At 44.5% G+C, this 18,843-nt stretch overlaps 4 protein-coding genes across 7 annotated transcripts; 1 reads left to right on the top strand and 3 right to left on the bottom strand.

The window, feature by feature from the left end:
- Positions 1-1,923: 1,923 nt before the first annotated feature.
- On the bottom strand, positions 1,924-3,522 carry LOC136537862 (uncharacterized). Its single transcript, XM_066529837.1, has 2 exons — positions 2,654-3,522; positions 1,924-2,390 (listed from the first exon to the last, which is right to left on the bottom strand). The coding sequence occupies exons 1-2, from the start codon at positions 3,326-3,328 to the stop codon at positions 2,199-2,201; spliced, it is 867 nt and encodes a 288-aa protein (XP_066385934.1). The 5' UTR covers positions 3,329-3,522; the 3' UTR covers positions 1,924-2,198.
- A 1,616-nt stretch (positions 3,523-5,138) lies between these two features.
- LOC136516425 (5'-adenylylsulfate reductase-like 5) lies at positions 5,139-8,326 on the bottom strand. Of its 3 annotated transcripts, none has more exons than XM_066509828.1 (4): positions 8,013-8,326; positions 6,611-6,792; positions 6,363-6,487; positions 5,139-5,918 (listed from the first exon to the last, which is right to left on the bottom strand). In XM_066509828.1, the coding sequence occupies exons 1-4, from the start codon at positions 8,184-8,186 to the stop codon at positions 5,503-5,505; spliced, it is 897 nt and encodes a 298-aa protein (XP_066365925.1). In that variant the 5' UTR covers positions 8,187-8,326; the 3' UTR covers positions 5,139-5,502. The 3 variants fall into 3 exon arrangements, with proteins under 3 accessions (XP_066365925.1, XP_066365932.1, XP_066365917.1); XM_066509835.1 differs by lacking the exon at positions 8,013-8,326 and adding an exon at positions 7,443-8,002 and having other exon boundaries at positions 6,363-6,475; XM_066509820.1 differs by lacking the exon at positions 8,013-8,326 and adding an exon at positions 7,443-8,001.
- A 231-nt stretch (positions 8,327-8,557) lies between these two features.
- On the top strand, positions 8,558-14,227 carry LOC136516446 (uncharacterized). Of its 2 annotated transcripts, none has more exons than XM_066509853.1 (11): positions 8,558-8,876; positions 9,419-9,449; positions 9,541-9,554; positions 9,668-9,718; positions 9,842-9,911; positions 10,669-10,735; positions 10,844-10,911; positions 11,278-11,401; positions 13,217-13,256; positions 13,723-13,790; positions 13,953-14,227. In XM_066509853.1, exons 1-11 carry the CDS (start codon positions 8,751-8,753, stop codon positions 13,957-13,959), a joined length of 666 nt encoding a protein of 221 aa, XP_066365950.1. In that variant the 5' UTR covers positions 8,558-8,750; the 3' UTR covers positions 13,960-14,227. The 2 variants fall into 2 exon arrangements, with proteins under 2 accessions (XP_066365950.1, XP_066365941.1); XM_066509844.1 differs by having other exon boundaries at positions 8,585-8,872.
- A 735-nt stretch (positions 14,228-14,962) lies between these two features.
- On the bottom strand, positions 14,963-17,544 carry LOC136537861 (protochlorophyllide-dependent translocon component 52, chloroplastic-like). The gene is made up of 6 exons (XM_066529836.1): positions 16,705-17,544; positions 16,487-16,585; positions 16,183-16,327; positions 15,881-16,072; positions 15,562-15,749; positions 14,963-15,482 (listed from the first exon to the last, which is right to left on the bottom strand). Exons 1-6 carry the CDS (start codon positions 17,397-17,399, stop codon positions 15,224-15,226), a joined length of 1,578 nt encoding a protein of 525 aa, XP_066385933.1. The 5' UTR covers positions 17,400-17,544; the 3' UTR covers positions 14,963-15,223.
- Positions 17,545-18,843: the final 1,299 nt, after the last annotated feature.

The following is an 18,843-nucleotide window of genomic DNA, read 5'->3' as shown; positions in this document are numbered from 1 at the left end:
TGTGCAATTAGTTATTTTTTTACCTACATTTAATGCTTCATCGCAAGCGGCTAAAAATTGATGTGATGGAGAGAGAGTGAAAAAACTTGAAATTTGGAGGTGATCTAAACAAGGCCCAAGGCTCCTGCACGAACCACCGCCGACTGGCAGGGCCGGCCGGCGGCGCTGGAGTTGCACACCCGGCCAGTCGGTGCAGGAAGGAACGTCACACTGAAACCTGGGCGCATCTCCACGGTTTTCTGACCATCTTTACGCGCTGGAGTAGTACAAACAGCCTTGGGTTCAGGGCTTGCGGCAGAGAGACAGGCACAGCATTCATTGCTCGCGCAACAGACCGCAGCTGCTCCTGCTCGGGCGCGGCTTTGGTGTGCCCCGCATTGAAGGAAGCAGCGTTGTCAGTTCGTTGAGGCCGCCCCGCCAGCGCCAGCCGCCAGACCACTTGTTGGATTTCTTCATTTCACCAGCTCAGCTCAGGCTATTCTTTTTGCTCAAAAAAAGAAAAAAAAAACAGCTCAGCTCAGGCTATTCAGCCTCATCAGCTGCTGAAGCCTCAAGGGAAGTAGGGAACGGGAGAGCGTAACCCCGACGGGAACCGGACGGAGCCCGCCCAGGGATGCCCTAGCGTAGAGCGCTAGTACTGCATGCTCCGCCACGCCATTGCCAGTCGTCCAGTCCTCTTTTTTTTTTTTTTTTTTTTTGGAACCGCCATTACCAGTCTGTCACCTCATCACTCACTCGCCAGTTACAGTACTACGCCGCAGTGGACCGCCGCCGGCGCTGTAGCACTAGCACGCACCGCCAATATCAGTCTCCGCCTGTTGTCTCACTCACTCAGCTGGGGTCCTGCTCCTGCTCCTGCCTGGCCTGGTCCTGTCGATGGCAAGGGCAAGGGCTCACTCAACGCCAGAAGAAGAAGATTCGTAACGACACTGTCGACGGAAGTGGGGAAATACAAATGGGCTTCATATGGGCCGTAATGGACGATGGGCCTTTAATTGAACCGGACCAGCAGCCTACGCCTATGGGCTTGCACACATGCAACTGTAAGGTGCAGCGAGAGGAGACCCGGAATGGGACAGTCAAGGACAGAGACACGCACGGGTGAGGTGAATGCAAATGAAATAACTGTAAAAAAAAATCCCAGCGGTGAATGGGCCCGTGGTCGAGTTCATACAACAGTCTAGTGAGACTCTGCTCACCAAGGTCCACACTCTGTGTCGCACCTATTTTTTAGATTTTTTTTTCCAAAAAATGCAAGGTACACGTATGCTTGCACATTCGGACGCGCAATGGAGGCCAAACAGCTTCTCAATATCTTCTCTGTGTGTACGGACGCGCACCTGTACGTGTGGTGTAAGTGTGGATTGTATACGGCTGTACCGATAAAAAAAAATCCAAGCGGCTATTCATCAGTTATTTTCGTTTTCACATTTGCCAGCTGTGTCGGGCCCACCTCCATGGACGGGTCCCAGCCATTGCTGTCGCGGAGCACTGTTCCAAGATGGCTTTGCCTTCTCGGTTGTTTCTCCTTATCGTCTGGCGGCAGCCGGCAGGGCAGGTGGATGCAAGTTTTTTTTTAATCACTCCTGTTTTTCTTTTTGACGTGTCGCCCTTCACAAGTCACAATCCTTGGACGATTACCCTGACGTCTTTCTCTGATTTTTTCGACGGGGTTATTGGATCGAGTCATCGAGCGATGAGAAGATCACTGTCGATCGGTGCCGTGAGGTGTGCTAACCGACAGGCCAACGGTCTATCATGGCGAGCAGGTTCAGACATCCCGTGATTTTTTCTCTTATGAGCTATGTAAACCGTATTTTTCTCTCCCAATAAATCAGTTTTAGTTGACCTATCAGTTTTAGAACGGTTCGTGAACACTCTCGGTCACGCACTGACAAAAACCCTCAAGCCCTCCAACGAAAATCTGCCTCTGATATCTGTTTATATATATAACAATCTTACGAGTTGATGTTGATCTATACAGGTTTAGTAGTAGGAATATGAAATGCATGATACTAGAGTAGAGAATAGTACTGTACACCCTAGGGTCCCTGGCCAATATGAACAATCTACAAATAATATTATTCCCTCTGTTCTAAATTATAAGTCATTTTAATTTTGTTAGTTCATCAATTTTGCTACGTATTTAGATATAATATTATATCTAGATGTATAGCAAAATAAATGTATAAAAAAAGTTAAAGTGACTTATAATTTAGAACGGAATGAGTAGATCTATCTAATGATGCGTGAAATTCCGAGTTTTGGCAGATCAAACCTTGGTAGTATCCACCGAACGATATGCTTGCCCGTGCAGATGATGCGCCTCCCATCACCGACGACATGGTCTGGTTCAGCCTGGAGGCCTGCTGCACAACCTGCTGAATCCTCTGCAGCACATCAAACAACCAAAACTCTGTCAGTCAGAATTCTCCAAGACTCTGTTCGGTCATAACCCAGTCTAAATCCAAAGATTCTTTTCAATATTTATGCAACAAGGGATAAGTGGAGCTACATTTAGGGACAAAAAAAAACGAGTCAAGTTTAAGTGAGCAATATCTTAATCCAAGAACATGCCCTTGGGAATGTCCCAGATATATTAAACTGCTGAATTCCTAGCTAGAACATCAGGGAAGACGGAAGAGCCACGAACCTCATCGTCAGCATACATGTGCTGGAGCTGGATCTTGTGACCGTGCCTCTTCTGCAGTTGCTGCTGCTTGCCACCAAGCAGCAAGATGCAGAACGTGGCAGCTGCAACCCCGAACGAGCAGAGCGCGCCGACACCGTTCACTCTCAGGTTCCCCGTGCCGAAGCCAGTCTTGCTGACGCCTTCTTCTTCTTCTTCTTCTTCTTCTTCTTCTTCTTCTTCTTCTTCTTCACACTGACTGACGCCATCAGGCGCAGCAGCTTCAACCAGCATGTCATCGTCGTCCTGATCGGCCACTTTGACGGACTTGATCGTCTCCTCCTGCTCTTCCGCTTCGTAGACCAGTATATCGGTCACGAGCTCCTCCCGCTCTGGTTCGGCCGCCACGACGTCAATGTCCTTGTAGTCGGCGATCGGATCGCGCCCATAGACATCTTTCTCTGATGGTAGTAGCAGGAGTGGTTTCTTGGCTACCTCATCTAGGATGCAGTCGTAGGGAGGAGGGTGAGACGACGTAGGGCCGAAGTGGTCCATGTCGATCACGACCAGCTCGGCCCCGAGCAAGAGCTGGTCCTTACCACCGACAACGCCATGGCTGCCGAAGGAGCTCTTGTGGTCAGGCAGGAGGAGCTCCCAGTCGTCAAGGCTGATAGCATCCATGGAGACACCTCTGCTCATGAGCGAGTTGAGTTTGGATCAGGGATCTATATAGTAGGACGCTTGCAGCGATGATACCTAGAGTGGTCAAGAATGGATGCTTCCCAGGAATTAACACGACTGGTGGCGTGGAAGGATACTTTCTTTTTTTCTGGAGGGAAACCACCGGTGGGAAGTGGAGAGTGGGAACAGGGACACTTGCTGCCTGCACCCGGGGAGGGAGATGGGCAGATGGCAAACCAATTTGAAGAGTTTTTGTGTGTGTGTTTGGGCTTAGCCTTACTGCTAGGTGGCAAGAGTGAAAATGTCCTTTGGGGCCTACCACTGCCCACTGGGCACTGCTTCCTTCCTTCATTTTTAGAAAAAGTCTATTTCACCCCCCCCCCCCCCCACCTTTAGGAAAATCCAATTTTGTCTGTAATTAATTAGAATTTATTTATAACTAAGTTATACATAGTCCAATGAGTACGAAATTTTTACTATAGTTCAAGCATACAATAATTAGCGTAGCATAAAAATTTCACCACAATTGGACCATAGAAGCTGCAGCTATGAATTATTCCAATTAATTACAGACAAAATTGGATTTTCCAATTAATCTAAAGCTACAAAAAAAAATTTATACTAAAGCATACTGTATTATATATTCATTGTGTAGATCTACTCATGCGGAGTCCAATAAAATTAGATTTTTCATTTTACGATTTACTATGATTTTTCAAAAATTCACCGAAAATAAATAAAAAAGTTCAAAATTGCTGGGGAAACCGCCGCTGTTATACTGTAGCAAAACCGATGTTACTGTAGCAAACCGCCGCTGAAAAACCGCCCAGGGGGTAAAATAGACAGTTTTGGAAAGTTCAGGGGTAAAACAGACGGTTTCATAGTTAGGGTGAAGTAGATCAAGTATGAAAGGTGGGGGGTTAAGTAGACTTTTTCCTTCTTTTTTACTCAAATCCCTTTTCATGTTTCTGACGATCCAGTCAGGACAAAAATGTGAAATGTTTGGTCTCCTTCATATTAAGAAAGAAGTACTCTTTATGGTATTGATTTAAAATCTACTGATAGCTACACAAAAATCAAATGGTTATAGTAAGAATTTATTGCTATTCTCCCAAAATAGTTGCTACCGATCTAAATACTGTGTCCAAGGAAAAGACTCAGCAGCGGCAAACAAAACCTATGGCAGTCTTATTTAGACTGCCTTAAAATAGTTCACAGTATTTTGTTTTCCAAACTAAAACTGATCCAGTGGTCCCAGAATTTCTGAGAATAACTATATGCTCTACTTCGTAGTCATAATTAGACAGCATAGCAAACTCATTAATCTTTCTCTATCAGCAGTTGTCTTGTAAGAATTAGGGTGCCACTGCCACCTAATCCAGATCCGCATCCATCCTTTTCAAGTTATGATGAGGAGCGTTTCCAGAATGTTTTATGCAAGTCAAATAAAATTCACAGAAAAGCTGATAACAGAGGCGAGTCAAGCAAAGGATACGATAAACGAAATAAACATGAACTGAGAAAGCAACATATGCACACCAGTTAAGACCAACAGGTACAGGAGACACCCGTACCGTAGTGAAGCTTCGGCAGAAATGAAGTAGAAATGTGACCATAGATACTAGATAGCAAATGATCATGCTGGAGAAGAATCATGCACGCAACAATGTAAACCTCAGAGAAAAATTTGTCAGAAGAAACAACAACATTCAATTGAAAAGAGAGCAATTCAGGTTTCACATGACCTTGTATCTTCCAAACATTATAGTGAATTAGTGACCTACAACTGAAGATAGGAACCGAGTTCCACAGAGTAGGGCCCAGCTTCAAGCTCTTCAAATTGGAGTATATAATAACAAAGTGAAACCAGGTTCTTTGATAGAGATTACATTGTAAACTACCAATACAGCACCACAAACAACAGAGAGAAATCCTAAAAAAAAACTACAAAGATGTTCATGATACATGGCCAAATAACTCTAGTTAATGGACAGGAAGATTAGGCGTTGCATCAGCAAATGCAAAGGTATTCCTAATACACAACAGCACATGATGTCCTCAAAATTTACATGCCTGTAAGCTTTCCCCCTTCCTGACTGCACAGAAACAGTGCTACATAGCAGGATGGGAAGCAAAGATTAAATAGTTTTGCACCATGTGAGCAGCTACCCTAACAAACATCTCCAAAATGGCTAAGCTTGTCTAGAAGATGATGGTTCACCCAGTGAAACAGAAGCAAAAGAAGAAGCCCAAGCTCGAGCATTACTTGCTCCCTTCCTCAAGTCTGTTGCCTTGTTGCTCAGTCTCAGCTTGCTCCAAAGCCTCCTCATATCAAGAACATTCAAGGCTCGTTCCAAGAGCTGGTTTGATCCCCTACGGATCCCTAGGTTCAAGTTTTGGACACGGACAACTAAGAAAGCTCTCAGATGAGACATGACAACAGGTATGAAGTGCGCTGCAACCTTCAGGATGATAAAAAGAACTGCAGCTAACAAATACGGCTCATCTTTAGCCATTTCACGCAGAGAACGATCCCATGGCATAACTGAGCTCAAGCTAACTGCGCTCTCTTGCTGGACAACATCAATATATGCAATTGGATCCAGACCTGCATCAGGAAGACACCCTTCAGAAATATGCTTTCAAGTACTATAAGCAAACAAGTGATATAATTATCCACAAGGCCACAAATGTAGCATGACCAATTGCCCCTTAAACTATTACCCCATGCCGCTGGTGTACACATAAGCATTAATCATTTAAAGACCTCAAAGGGTAGAACATCATAGTAAGATTGCAATTTTGGTGCATGGCCACATGGGGGTGTATTCATTCAAGGGTACAGACGATTCACCATTAGACAGCAGCAATAATTTCCAAGGTTAAGAACTAAAAAGCACTCAACCAATTATAATAGCAAAGCAATAATTATCCAAGTGACTGTATGCTCAATCATAAGATTTTCTCAAGTCTCAGATAAAGCATATTTGAAAGAATTCGTGATCATTTAATAAAGCTACATATGCATGAACAAGGTGAGCAACAATGGTACCTGTAGTCTCTTTATAGAAATCAACCAGAGAGTTAAGATCTTTTGAACCCCGATATCGAACCATCGTAGTCTCATTTACAAGAAGAATGGCTGGGAAACCACGGACTCCATATCTTGAAAACAAACTACAGTAAGCAGATGCAGTACAATGAGCTATATGAATCTACTGAACAAACAATATTTGTTCAAGCAGGGACAAACTGTCTCAATTCAACAGTCCAACACTAACGAGTTCAACATTCACAAACCTTGGTGTAGCAGAAGATTCTTCAACAGCAAAGTGATGTATCTGAGGGTACATCGTGCTGAGAGCTTCGAATATTGGTCGGAATTTGCTTGAAAATGGACACCATGCAGCATAAAAGAGAATAGAGTATGAAGCACCCCTCCTTCGAAGGTTCAACTCAGTATCAACAGCCTCTCCTCTCACCTTCAGCAGAAGACAAGGTATATTAAGGAGGAGTACAACTAAATAAAGAAACCACAACTTTCCAAATTTGCAATACAAACTATCCACATTCATTGCACTGCCAAAAAATTCAATTTATTAATCGATAAACAAGGCACTTCGTCAAGTGAAAATATGCCCAACAGCAGCTAAAAGTAAAGATGGTTCATTGATCTGCAGAAAATTTAGCACAATCAACACAAATTGCAGGGTGTCACCACAGAAGTCACTATTTCCCATTTCAGTGCCACAATTAACCAAAAGTTAAGTACACATAATTTAACCATTCTTCTGACAAATCCTATTCAAATTGCAATACAGCCTTTCAGCTCTGTAAATAGTTGCACATACTATCAGCACCAATCAAATATTGAAACATCGTAAAATATATGCCTCAAGTTTGGTGGAAACTTTCAAAATCCAAACAACCATCCCATATCCTAATCACTGCATGTCTGCATGCACAGGTAGGTTTTCATTTTCCTAAAATGTTTTACATATATCTATGGTGTATCGATAATAAACTAAAGTTTAATATTTAGAATCTTAGATATAATATACAGAAGAAACAACTAATACTCCCAGTGCCAAGCATCTGCACATAGAATATCCAGAAGTCAAACAACACTCACATATTTGGATCTAAGACCTGATTTCCAAATTTCAAACTCAGTCAAGCAAAAGTCTGCCTCACATATTCTTGATGATTCTCCTTCACCAGACCAATCTACTAGGCTGCACTTTCTAGCTCCACTAGCCTTCTTTTGTTTATTATATTGGTCAATTGCATTCATCAACATATTTTCCATGCCAGCAAAAGGTTCATTGGGAGACTGAATACCTTATTTGCCATGGTTTATTGCATAATTGTGCTCCAAAAGGTTACTATATCGTTTCATCAGATGTTAAAAAGCGAGGATTAGTTAGCAAGGCACAAGATTCGCACCCATCATGGTGCGAATATCTGTAGCCAAAATGAAAATCACAGCATCTTTGTCTGTCTCCCACTAATACCACTAATACCGCGCGGCTTAGCACGCAAATCGTATATATCGACGACCGATTAAAAGGAAAAACAGCGCGTCGCCACTAATTGCCGCGTTGACATGTAACGATTTTGACAGGACGAGGCCGCCACCGGCGAGAGACGCCGCGGTTTAGTCGCGGGCTGGTTTGGCTCGCCGATTAGGCGGTGGACCTACCTCGAGGGGCGGGGACGGCTCGATCCGGACGAAGGGGCAGCGGGATCCGACGGCGTCGAGGAACGGCGGCGCGCCCCTCCGCGCGCACGTGCCCGCGGCCGGCGACCCCGCGGCGGTGGCGCCGGCAACGGCAGCGATGAGGGCGACCGCAAGCGCGGCGGCGGCGCAGCTCATCTTCTCTCGCCTTCTCCCTCCCTCCCTCCTCTCTCTCTCTCTCTCTTTCTCTCTCCCTCTCTGTCGGTTCAACTTCTTCCGCTTCGGAATTTTCTCCGCGTGTGGAGGCTGGATTTAGCGAAAGCAAAAATCCGCGAGGTTATTTTGGGTGCGGGGGCGGGTGGTGGTGGCCAGTGGGGCACGCGTGCGTGCTGCCGCCTGGTTGGCTGGGGCGCTGCAGCTGGCGCCTGGCGGCTCACCTCGGGCAGGGGCAGGAGACAGCGGGGCCCACGACGGCAGCGCCGCAGCGGCTTCTTTCTGGGTTTGCGGGACCACCCAATCAGAAAAAAAGTGGCTAACAAATACGAAAATGACACAGTTCGTGGGCCTGAATCCGACCAAAATGTTGGGCTCGGCCCATGTGGTTCGCTGCACGGTCCTGTCTCTTCTCTCCTCTCCACGAAGGCGCAAGCGCAAGCGCAAAGGGGAGCAGCGCCGACTTTGCGATGCAGATCCTCCGGCGGAAGGTTCTGGAGGCTTCCCGCCGCCTCCCTCTCTTCTACACCGCGCACCGCGGCCGGGCCCATGCGGTGGCCACGCTCGCGGGCGCCGCCGCGCGGTGGGCCCCGCCCTCCGCCTCGGGCTCGCTTGCCGCTGCTCCGTGGGCTGCCACACAGCGCCGCGGCGCCAAGATGCTCGGCTCCGACGTACGTACGGATTCCCTTGCGACTCTCGACTTCCTCTAATTTTAATGTCTCGGGTTTAGCTAGGGTTTTAATGGCTTGGTGCGGTGAGCTGTTTTAGTTACACTTGTTCTATTTACTTCGCCACAGAAATGGTAAAGGTAACACGCTCATCATTTGTATGCGCCAGGATTGGTTAGTTGTTCTTTTGTTTTCAGGAGAATTTATTCAGTTCAGGCTGCAGAAAGATGTTATATGGAACGTTATGCAGGGCATAGCTGGGGCTTGGGAGTTTATTACAGTAGTCATCATCATACATCTATCGAGCTCACGCCGTGAGTTGAAATGTGCAAATTGTGTAATACATGACGAAGTAAAGGGCTGTCCTTCTGGAGTATGTAAATCACTACAGCTACAGCTAGCTATTAGTAGGATGGCTTACAGCCTTACCCAAGGGTAAAAAATGCTTGTGCAGAAATGATCGTTTTATGTAATTACTAACATATGTCCTCTGTCTTTTTTGAAGCATTATGCGCCGATTAACTCTGGGTCTGTCTTCATATATTGTAGGTGAAACTTGGAAATGTAATACAAAGAAGAGGTGTGAGCTTACATCTCTTGTGTTTTACTTTTTCTTTCAAGTATCATTGACTGTTACTTACTCATCCCTTTGGCCAACCTTAAAATTCAAGGTCGCATTTATCAGGTACAGAATTTCTTCTTGTATTATGCATCCATTGGTAGTTACTGTTTTGATGGAGTTACCTGTGTTCATTACAAGAACAAGCACTGTATGGTTTCCTGACTTGCTCTGTTCAGGTAATAAAAGCACAACATTCGCATCAAGGAAGAGGAGGAGCCACAATACAGGTCATTCATTTTATTTGTTCCATAGTTTATTTCCTGCAGCAATTGGCGCCACATACTTCACTCTCACGATTTCAAGTAGTCAATATTTATTCTGTTTTATTTTGAACACTTTGACTATTGCAGGTCGAACTGAGGGATGTTGACACTGGAAACAAAATAACAGAAAGATTTCGTACTGATGAGGCCCTTGAGAGTATGATTTGTTTTTCTTTTTCTTACATAAAAGTATAAAACACGACTTTAACAGCTAAGATGTAGCCATACAAGCCTTTATGTTGTAGCCTAACTGCCTCCATGCATGTAACCATCCCCCTACCTGGGCAGTCCTTTCTTCTGATTACAATTTATTGTTCTAGTGTCTTACATAGCAATCATGTGCAAAGCCAATTTTAGGCAGTCTCATAACCTATGGAACATGATTGAGCAAACTAAATTGAATTCATGACTATAATTATGATGTAGAACATGGTATATATTGATCAAGCAGTTGGTAGTCTTAGGACCAATATCTCAACAGCCTCTCCAGAATTTTCTATTGCATAAATGCTGCAATTAATTTGATGGACATGATTGTATTATTTTTGCACATAAGTACACTATATTAATAGTATTGGAGAAAATACAAAAGGGTACAGTACCTATATGTAACCGAGTTTTATGAGAGGTCATCTAAAACTATCTGGTTCCACTTCCACCTGAATCCTGGCTACATTTGAGCCTTCCTGTTTAGCCAACTTCCCTACACAGCCTGAGCTGATAGCCTTGTATTGGCCTGGCCATCATTGGCATTGGGTAAGGGGATAATAAACACTGTCTGCCAACAGTATTCAGTTAGGTGTCAGTTTAAATATTTGATAACGTGTTTGCTTCATTTTTTCCAGTTTTAAAATTAAACAATCATGCATATAATGCTAGTCTAATTATTAAATGCTCTCTCTGAACACACTCAGGAGTTTTTGTTGAGGAGAAATCATTCACATATCTGTATCAGGAAGGAGATACTGTGACGCTTATGGAGTAGGTTTCATTTCTTTCTTATCATTATCTATTCACACGCTAAGCTGTGATGATGCCAATATTTGTTTTTAAATTGTGCTCTATAATCTGGTGTCTCTTTTTTGCCAGGCCTGAAACATTTGAGCAACTTGAAGTTTCAAAGGAACTGTTTGGCAAAGCTGCTGCATACCTGAAAGGTTCAACTGAGTACTAATTAAGAATAATGAATTTTGATGGTTTACAGAAATAAAAATGTGCTTATGTTTTTGTATTTGTACAGTAAGCTATTTATTTCTCTTATGACTCTTTTCCTCATATACGAAAGCTGATGGTGCTGTAGCAGCACCATAAGGCTGATATTTACTAATGTAGAAATGTTTACGGTTTTTATAGTTGCCTTGTAATATTGGGCTTAACTTTTCATAGTTTCCAGCCGTAGCAGCTCGCCAACTTATGAAGATTTGCAGTGTCAATGTTCATTTCGTCTTCTCAGTTTGGAATTTAGTTTATAATGTGTTTGTTAAAATCCTTACACCCTACTCTCTTTTTTCTTGCTTTAATAGATGAAATGAAGGTGAATCTACAATACTTTGATGGCCGGCCAATGTCTGCTACAGTTCCTCAGCGAGTGACTTGCACTGTTGTTGAAGCACAGCCAAATACAAAAGGGCTAACTGCTCAACCTCAGTAAGTTTTTGTATTATTTCATCATCCATTTATTCTTAATAAGTTAATGCTGTATAATGAGTAGTGATAAAAAACTGTTTAATGTGAGCTTTCTAGTTGGCAGGTATATGCACAAAGAAATTTGCTTTGAGATAGAGACTTGAAAGTCATGAGAATATGCACATGTCAAGTAGCTACAGGCAGTGGAATGCTGGATTGTGGAAGTAGGCTAGTTTTCGTCAATCAGAACTTGCAAAAGCAAGTCTGTAGGTGACATCTTACATATTTAGTTCAGAATTGTCTAAATTAGCTCCTCCATCTTTTACCTGTGTCAAATTCCACTGTCACATCTTACATTGACCCACATATGTATAGAGGTTTCTTTGGCCCCAAACCTCTGCTGAACGGTAATGAATAACATAATTGTGCAGAGTTTGTGACTGCCTAAATCATGATGGAGTAAATTTTAGCTTCCTAAATCATTCTTTATATTCAAACGATACATGTAATCTTGAGGTTTGGTTGACTTAATATAGTACGATACATTGGCTAGGCGATGACCCATAGCCTAGAGCCTAGGCGAGCTTAAGCGAGCCTAGCCGTTTTAAGGCGTTTTTTCTAGGCGTTTTGTATATATACTAATATACATATATTATCTTCTAAAAGAAAAAATAAACAGCTGAAATAGTGGGTTTAGATAGATTGAAAGGCTGGCTTAGAGAGATAGAAAGGCCCAAATGGCAACAGTCCAGCCCATCTCCCACTCCAGGTCTCCAACCTTATCCTTCTGTTCGGTCTCCCGCATCCTCTGCTCGACGCCGCTTCCTCTGTTCGGTAGCCCGCATCAGCCGCCGCCTCCGATTCCTCTCCCTCTCCGGCATCTCTCTCTCTCTCTCCACTAGTGCGTGCCCGCCCCCGCCCCGTAGCTCCTCCTCCTCTACCGGCGACCTCCGCCAGAAGCTCCTCCTCCCCCACCAGCGCCGCCTACCCCCTAGGCCAGGTAGGACCCCCCCCCCCCCCCCCCCCCCCGCCTGCTGCCGCCCGCACACGCCCACGCACGCGCCCTACATTTGAGTTTTGAGAGCCAAGACTAATTAGCACTGTCATTAAGTCATTATTATGTTGTACTTAGAAGTTTAGAACACATGTTTTATTAACGCTGGTACTGCGATACTGCTTAATTTATGTATACACTGTGCATAAGCACAATGCATATTTTCCTTATGTTCGGGTAACCCCCTAAAGCGCCTCCCCCCCCCACCCCCACCCCAAAAAAAAAATTGACTTATGTTCGGGTAACCCCCTAAACTAACATTTGGTTTGATTTACTCCCCCCAAACTATTTCAGTCGGTACAATTTACTCCTTAACAATACTTTTTATCCACATACAAGTTGAGTTTAGTTTCAAAATTTATGAGGTGATAGCAGGCATCATAATTTATGTTAAGAAAATATATTATAAATTTTTCATCATCATGTTTCATACAATGTTGTATCTGTAGTGTTAATTTATTATTTGATGTCCTAACTTATCAAAACTATGATAAAAAATTATGATTTTTCAACATAAATTATGATGTCTACTATCGCCTCATGGAATTTGAAATTTGAACTCAACTTGTACATAGAGAAACAAAGTAATCTTGTTAATGGGTAATTTGGACCAAGTGAAATAGTTGGGGGAGTAAATCAAACCACTTGGGGTGGGGGGGGTGTTGCGGTGAGTAATTTGGACTTTCCTGTTTTACTAATACCTGCTTCATAACCTCTTACAGTCAGATGTCCAAGCCTCAGTATTATACAGTTAACTAAGCACATGCTTGTTATAAATGCAGGTATAAAAGGGTCGTGCTGGATAATGGTCTTACCGTTCTTGTAAGTTACTGCCCACCATTCTGTAGTGTTTCCTTACCTAGAATTATTATTATTATACACACTTTGTTGATCTAGTGCTGTTCTCTTTGTGAAACTATGGGGCAGAGTGCTGTTCTCTTTATATGTACAGAAACAGAACTGATTTGTAGTTGATGAATTGGCACAGCTTTGCACTTTTCTATATTTTCATTTAAAGTTTACGCACATAAGCCTTATTCTCATGATTCATTTACCTCTTGCCCTTTTTGTTCTTTTGTCGACTAAATTTTGTTGCCACCATAGACCTGGTTGGTTCACTTGCTTGTTTTCATTAATGTGGCACCTTCGTTGTACCTGAATATAAGTTACTTCTGTCTTGAAACTTCTCTGGATGTTTAACGTATTCATAATGATTGAAAATTTATAAACATGGACCTAGTATATTTGAGCTATTTCTTACTAACATTACCTTTTGCCTTCATATTAGGCACCACCTTTTATTGAAGCGGGTGAGAAGATTGTAATCAGTACCGTCGATGATTCTTATATGACGAGGTATGTCATGGTCTGATCATTTTCTTGCTATATCATTAAAAGAATTAAAAGAATACTGTTAAACTTTTATAATCTGCATTGATTTGTAATTGCGATGTGCCTGTCACTTTTGATATTTAAATTCTCGATAACTGATTAAGGCTTTTTTTTTTTGCATTTCAGGGCGTAAAGGATATCGTGGATGACGTTTTGTTCTCCCAAATGGGAATTGAGTACAATTTAGTTACAAGGATAAGTTTTCACTCGTGCAGTTGCCATAAACAGTCAACCCTTGGCCGACACCAACCAAGAACTTAGTTCTTAGCTAATAGCCACACATTTTGTACTCACAGGTCTTCTCATTTTGTTCCTCATTTGAAATATTTATGCAACAGAATCCAATCATGGCAAACCATGGAATCTTTTTTAGGAACAGAGATAAGAGAAGCTATTGGCCATGTTCGCTTCTTTTATAATCCGTACTTTTTAACTTGTTTTTTTTTTCTTCAGTCGGAACAATGTTTTTCTCTCACAACAACAAATCAGCTGGAACAGTTTTTCGGCTTGTTTTTTCAGCGAAGCGAACGGGCTATTTTGGTATAGATATGTTGCAATCATATAAATAAGATCTATAGTTTTTTAGCCAGGAAATACTGTTTTACTGTTTACCGACAGTGTTCGCATCCTACCCGTCCGTTCGTCGTTACATCCCGTTCGTCCATTCGTTCATCAAGTCGCTGCAGCCGTCCTTCCTAGAATCTTCTAGATGAACCCGCCCTTATCCCTTCCTCCACCTACGCCTGTCTCGGAAACCACATCGACTTCCAAATAAATATATATATATATATATATATATATATATATATATATATATATATATATATATATTCCCTTGTATGGCTTACTGTTATGCCGAACAACCCATGGGGTTTGATTGTCTGGATTTCATCATGCAAATAATGCTGTGTTTAGTTGTAGGAATTTGTATTTTGTGGCTACTGTAGCACGTTCGTTTTTATTTGGTAAATAGTGTTTAAACATAGACTAATTAGGCTCAAAACGTTCGTCTCGTAATTTCCCACCAAACTGTGCAATTAGTTTTTCTTTTCGTCTACATTTAATGCTCCATGCACGGACCGCAAACATTCGATGTGACAGGTACTGTAGCAACTTTTTGAAAGTTAAGGTGAAACTAAACAAGGGCTAAATACGAAGTTTTGACTGTTGATTACTATCTTACATATGAATTCATATTCAGTACTTCGCAGCAGAATATCAGGTCCTATCGCCAGCCGACACTGCAAGAACACACTTTACAATGAAGATAACTTATTTATTATATACAGTTGCTACCGTATCAAAAAACTTGTGGGCTTCCTAACGTTTCTAATTTGCATTTACAGTAAAAACAACAATCTCCTAGCAACAAAAACCACAGGTATTCCTGAACTTCATCACTTGTAGGCGTGGATGTAATCTTGGAAGTAGAAGTTCTTCTGGATGAAGTTGGCAAGCCAGCGGGACGCAGCGAAGCATAGCACGGCCGCCGACACGACGGCGGCCCTCTGAACAGTCGAGGTGACCAGCGTTCCCTTGGTGACGGCAAGAAACCCGACGATGGCGACCGAGGCGACCTGCAGGGCAACCTCGAGCGCCTTCATGGCCTTCAGCGCGGCGCTGCAGCTTGTGCACTGCGCCACGTGTGACCAGTACCTGTCATGGGCATCACAGTTCAATTCCTTGGCGACCGTATGATGTTTCAGGCCAGTGTGAAGATTACTAGCTTGTTTACCTCTCCATGAGCTGATCCTTGGTAGGTGTTGGTGGCAGCTGATCGATTTGTGGGGTTGCCCAGCCGATCTGATTCTTGGAGAATTTTCTGAACCAGTTCCTGAAGGCGACCACCATGCTGTCCGCCGACGTTGGCACATAGCAAGCTTTCTGCCAGTTATCGAGCCCTGCTGCGGCAAATTTACGCTCCTAACAAAAGGAATTCAGCAGACAAGAGTTACAAAAGCCTGAATCACTAAGCTTTGAGTATGAGATAGATCGAGTAGAGTATAATCTGGATGTTTGTTGTGCCTGACACTGACAGAACTTGAGTTATGTACCTCAACGTGGAGGAGGAAAATGTCTGAATCCAATACAAGATTCTGGCCGACGTGGTACAGCCACCGTGGTGTGATGTGGTGGAGCCAGACCCCAATGTTCCTCGGGAACGCCCAGATCACCCTGCTCCTGCCAGGACCGACCGGAATGCAGAAGAACACCAGCATGACCCGAGGCACCTTCTTCTTCTTGTTCTGACCGACCACCAAGAGGCAAGAACAGTGAACAGTGCTGGTATGTTAAGATTGTTCGACGAATTCCTTCCGGTATCACTTGCATTGACAAAGAGGGAGGGGATTCACACCTCTTGTGGAAACGGTGCGGCCAACGACGTGCAGGGCGCGATGAACTGGAAGTAGCCCCGCTCCTGCGGCGACACAAACCCTTGTATGTTTGCCTGCTCGATCTTCATCTTGGCTGGACCGCCACCCTCTTTATCATACTCAACTGTGAAGAAAAATAAACAACTCCTATCAGCTATGCAGCATGCCAAGCAACAAGCATTGTCAGCAACTGAGTAAGCCCAACGAATTGTATGGACTGGCAGAACAACTTCATTAGCAATGCTAAACATAAGAGAAGATACTCGTGTTAGATCAGGGACATATCTTCCAGGATCTTCCTTCTTGCGGATGCCACGTATGATCCCCTTGTGTGCATACGGGACATGGGCAGGATCCAGAAGGTTCTCAATCAAAATGTCATACCTGCAATGCAACCGTGCCACAAACTATGACTGAACTGCAAATGTTCAAATGTGCAATGCAGGCATGCAGCTGGGTAGATCCTGGGATCAAAACTCAGGAAAAAAAAATGGATCCTTTACCCGTAAGGGAGGTCTCTGATGCCATAGACGGTGACGAACTCCGGGTCGTCGATCTCAGGGATGAGCGGCGGCCGCTTCCTCTGCAGCACGTCCTTGTACTCGGGGTCGGCCCTCGGGTAGAACCACAGGATGTTGCTCTGCACCACGCAGGGGTACGACGCCACGCAAGCCTTGGGGTTCGTGTGCACCGGCGGGCCGAGGGCGGGTGCCTGGGGGATGAACTTGCAGGCGCCGGCGCCGTCAAAGCACCAGCCGTGGTAGACGCACTGGAGGCGGCCCTTGTCGTCGATCCGGCCCTCGGAGAGCGGCGCGAGGCGGTGCGGGCAGGCGTCGTCGAACACGCGCCACTCGCCGGCGCCGCGGTCGTACCAGGCCACGACGCTGAGCCCCAGCACCGTCTTGCCGTGCGGCGCGCGCGGGTCGAGGTCGCACACGGGGGCGAATGGGTACCACTGGTCCAGCCAGTCGAACCGCTCCTTCCCGGACGGCGACGGCTCCTCCTGCTCGGTCCGCGGCGTCTCGGTCGCCACGGCGGACACGGACAGCCGCGCGGCGCGGCGTTGCAGCCGCCTCGGCACGGGGCGCGCGCCGCCGCTTACGTTTAGCCTCCTGGAGCTCAATGGCGCGGTGGCCGCGGCCAGCGGGAGCGGCGGGCGCGATGCGCGAGGGAGCTGCAGGAGGGAGAGGGGGTCCATCGCACGGCGACGGCCGGCGGCGAGCGCGGTGGAAACCCGGGGCAAACTCGTGGCTGTGGTTTGGCGGGAGTCGTGGCGTCGCGGGGACGGGGACGGGGCTCCTGTGGGCCGGTAGCACGTAGCAGTTGGATAAGGCGATTCAGCAGTTCACAATCACCTGCACCTGCCCCACGGAAATGGTAGAAAAAAAATCGCAGCCAATAATGCACACAGCACACATATGGCCTTTCAAAAAAAAAATGATGCACACAGCACAAAATTCCACGATAATTGTGATTTTGCCTAGGAATGCAAGCGAGCCTATCTAGACTTAATTTTTATGAATTTTCATGTAAAATTAAGTCTATTTGCGAGTTGACTGACAGGTCCGCTTGCATTCTAATTTTTCCCACAACCAGAGTCAGCTAGACACAAGATGACCTTATTCAAACACCTAGCACAAAACAGCACAGATTGCCGACAAATAGGTCACAATAAAAACTGGAATTGCAAAAACAACTTTGATGTATCATGCCCGGGTGAAAAAGGTCCCTTCTTGTTTCAAAAGAAAGGGCCCCTTCTATGTCTGTATCTTGTAAGCACGTTGTAGGAAGAAGAAATGAGTGTTTTAGAGGAATTCTACACTAGACAAAAGACGTGGTAAGAATTGAGCAAAATATTCCTTCCCCACACCTAGATTTTTAGTTACGTCATTTCTACCTATAAATTGCATCAAAATTGGAGTAATAATTGACATATATCAGGTGGGGAATCTCTCCCCCTTCTTTTTTTGTTCTGCCTTTGTACATAAACATAAAATTGACATAGTACAAGTCAAGTTTAAATTCAACATAAGTTGACGAATTGAAATTGGGGTGTAGGAAAGAATATCTTCACCCGGATTTTACATGCTATTTAGGTAGAAGAAAAAGAAAAGGAAAGGAAAGGAAAACAAAAGGCTCTTACATGCATGCTATTTAGGTAGAAGAAAAAGTAAAAAAAACTCTTCCATGCATTCTATTTATAGGTAGAGAAGAAAAAGGAAAGGAAAGGGAAACAAAAGAACTCATGTTTTTTTTTTTGAGCAAAAACAAAAAGAACTCATGTGCGAGAGAGACGATTTTTATCGAAGTAGACAAATTCCAAGGCCCAAAAGGCCCGAGAGAACAAAACACCACACAGCCTATTAACGGCCCCAAAAAGGTCAAAACCGAACCCAGCTCGTTAACGGTCCAAAAAGGCTCTCTCATTTTGTGCAAAAGGAAAAAAGGACGATCTGTGTCAAAGTCAGAGTCTCGAAGGCCACAAGCTCCAGCAACAAAACCGCAGGATCCCCGTCCTCCAGAACGCGTGACGTCACGTCACTTGTAAGCATGCGAGTAAAGGCCTCGGCCCGCCGGGCGGCACGGCACGGCCCGTTTTACAACGGCCGGCCCGGTGGAGGCCCGTTTTAATTTATTGAGCT

This window comes from Miscanthus floridulus, chromosome 2 (assembly GCF_019320115.1).
Source record: "Miscanthus floridulus cultivar M001 chromosome 2, ASM1932011v1, whole genome shotgun sequence".
Taxonomy (NCBI): domain Eukaryota; kingdom Viridiplantae; phylum Streptophyta; class Magnoliopsida; order Poales; family Poaceae; genus Miscanthus; species Miscanthus floridulus.
The sequence above is the reverse complement of the archived record's forward strand: the minus strand, read 5'-3'. Positions and strand labels throughout refer to the sequence as shown.

Excerpts from the sequence above, each read along its gene's own strand:
- LOC136537862 (XM_066529837.1), bottom strand. The coding sequence starts at position 3,328 with ATGAGCAGAGGTGTCTCCATGGATGCTATCAGCCTTGACGACTGGGAG. Across the intron at positions 2,391-2,653 it reads ACATGTATGCTGACGATGAG|AGGATTCAGCAGGTTGTGCA; the intron begins GTTCGTGGCTCT and ends GATGTGCTGCAG.
- LOC136516425 (XM_066509820.1), bottom strand. The coding sequence starts at position 7,619 with ATGGAAAATATGTTGATGAATGCAATTGACCAATATAATAAACAAAAG. Across the intron at positions 6,488-6,610 it reads GAATCTTCTGCTACACCAAG|TTTGTTTTCAAGATATGGAG; the intron begins GTTTGTGAATGT and ends TGCTTACTGTAG. Across the intron at positions 5,919-6,362 it reads TTTCTATAAAGAGACTACAG|GTCTGGATCCAATTGCATAT; the intron begins GTACCATTGTTG and ends TTCCTGATGCAG.
- LOC136516446 (XM_066509844.1), top strand. The coding sequence starts at position 8,585 with ATGTGGTTCGCTGCACGGTCCTGTCTCTTCTCTCCTCTCCACGAAGGC. Across the intron at positions 8,873-9,418 it reads CCAAGATGCTCGGCTCCGAC|GTGAAACTTGGAAATGTAAT; the intron begins GTACGTACGGAT and ends CATATATTGTAG. Across the intron at positions 13,257-13,722 it reads ATAATGGTCTTACCGTTCTT|GCACCACCTTTTATTGAAGC; the intron begins GTAAGTTACTGC and ends CCTTCATATTAG.
- LOC136537861 (XM_066529836.1), bottom strand. The coding sequence starts at position 17,399 with ATGGACCCCCTCTCCCTCCTGCAGCTCCCTCGCGCATCGCGCCCGCCG. Across the intron at positions 16,328-16,486 it reads AAGAAGGAAGATCCTGGAAG|AGTTGAGTATGATAAAGAGG; the intron begins ATATGTCCCTGA and ends ATTTTTCTTCAC. Across the intron at positions 16,073-16,182 it reads CCGCACCGTTTCCACAAGAG|AACAAGAAGAAGAAGGTGCC; the intron begins GTGTGAATCCCC and ends GTGGTCGGTCAG.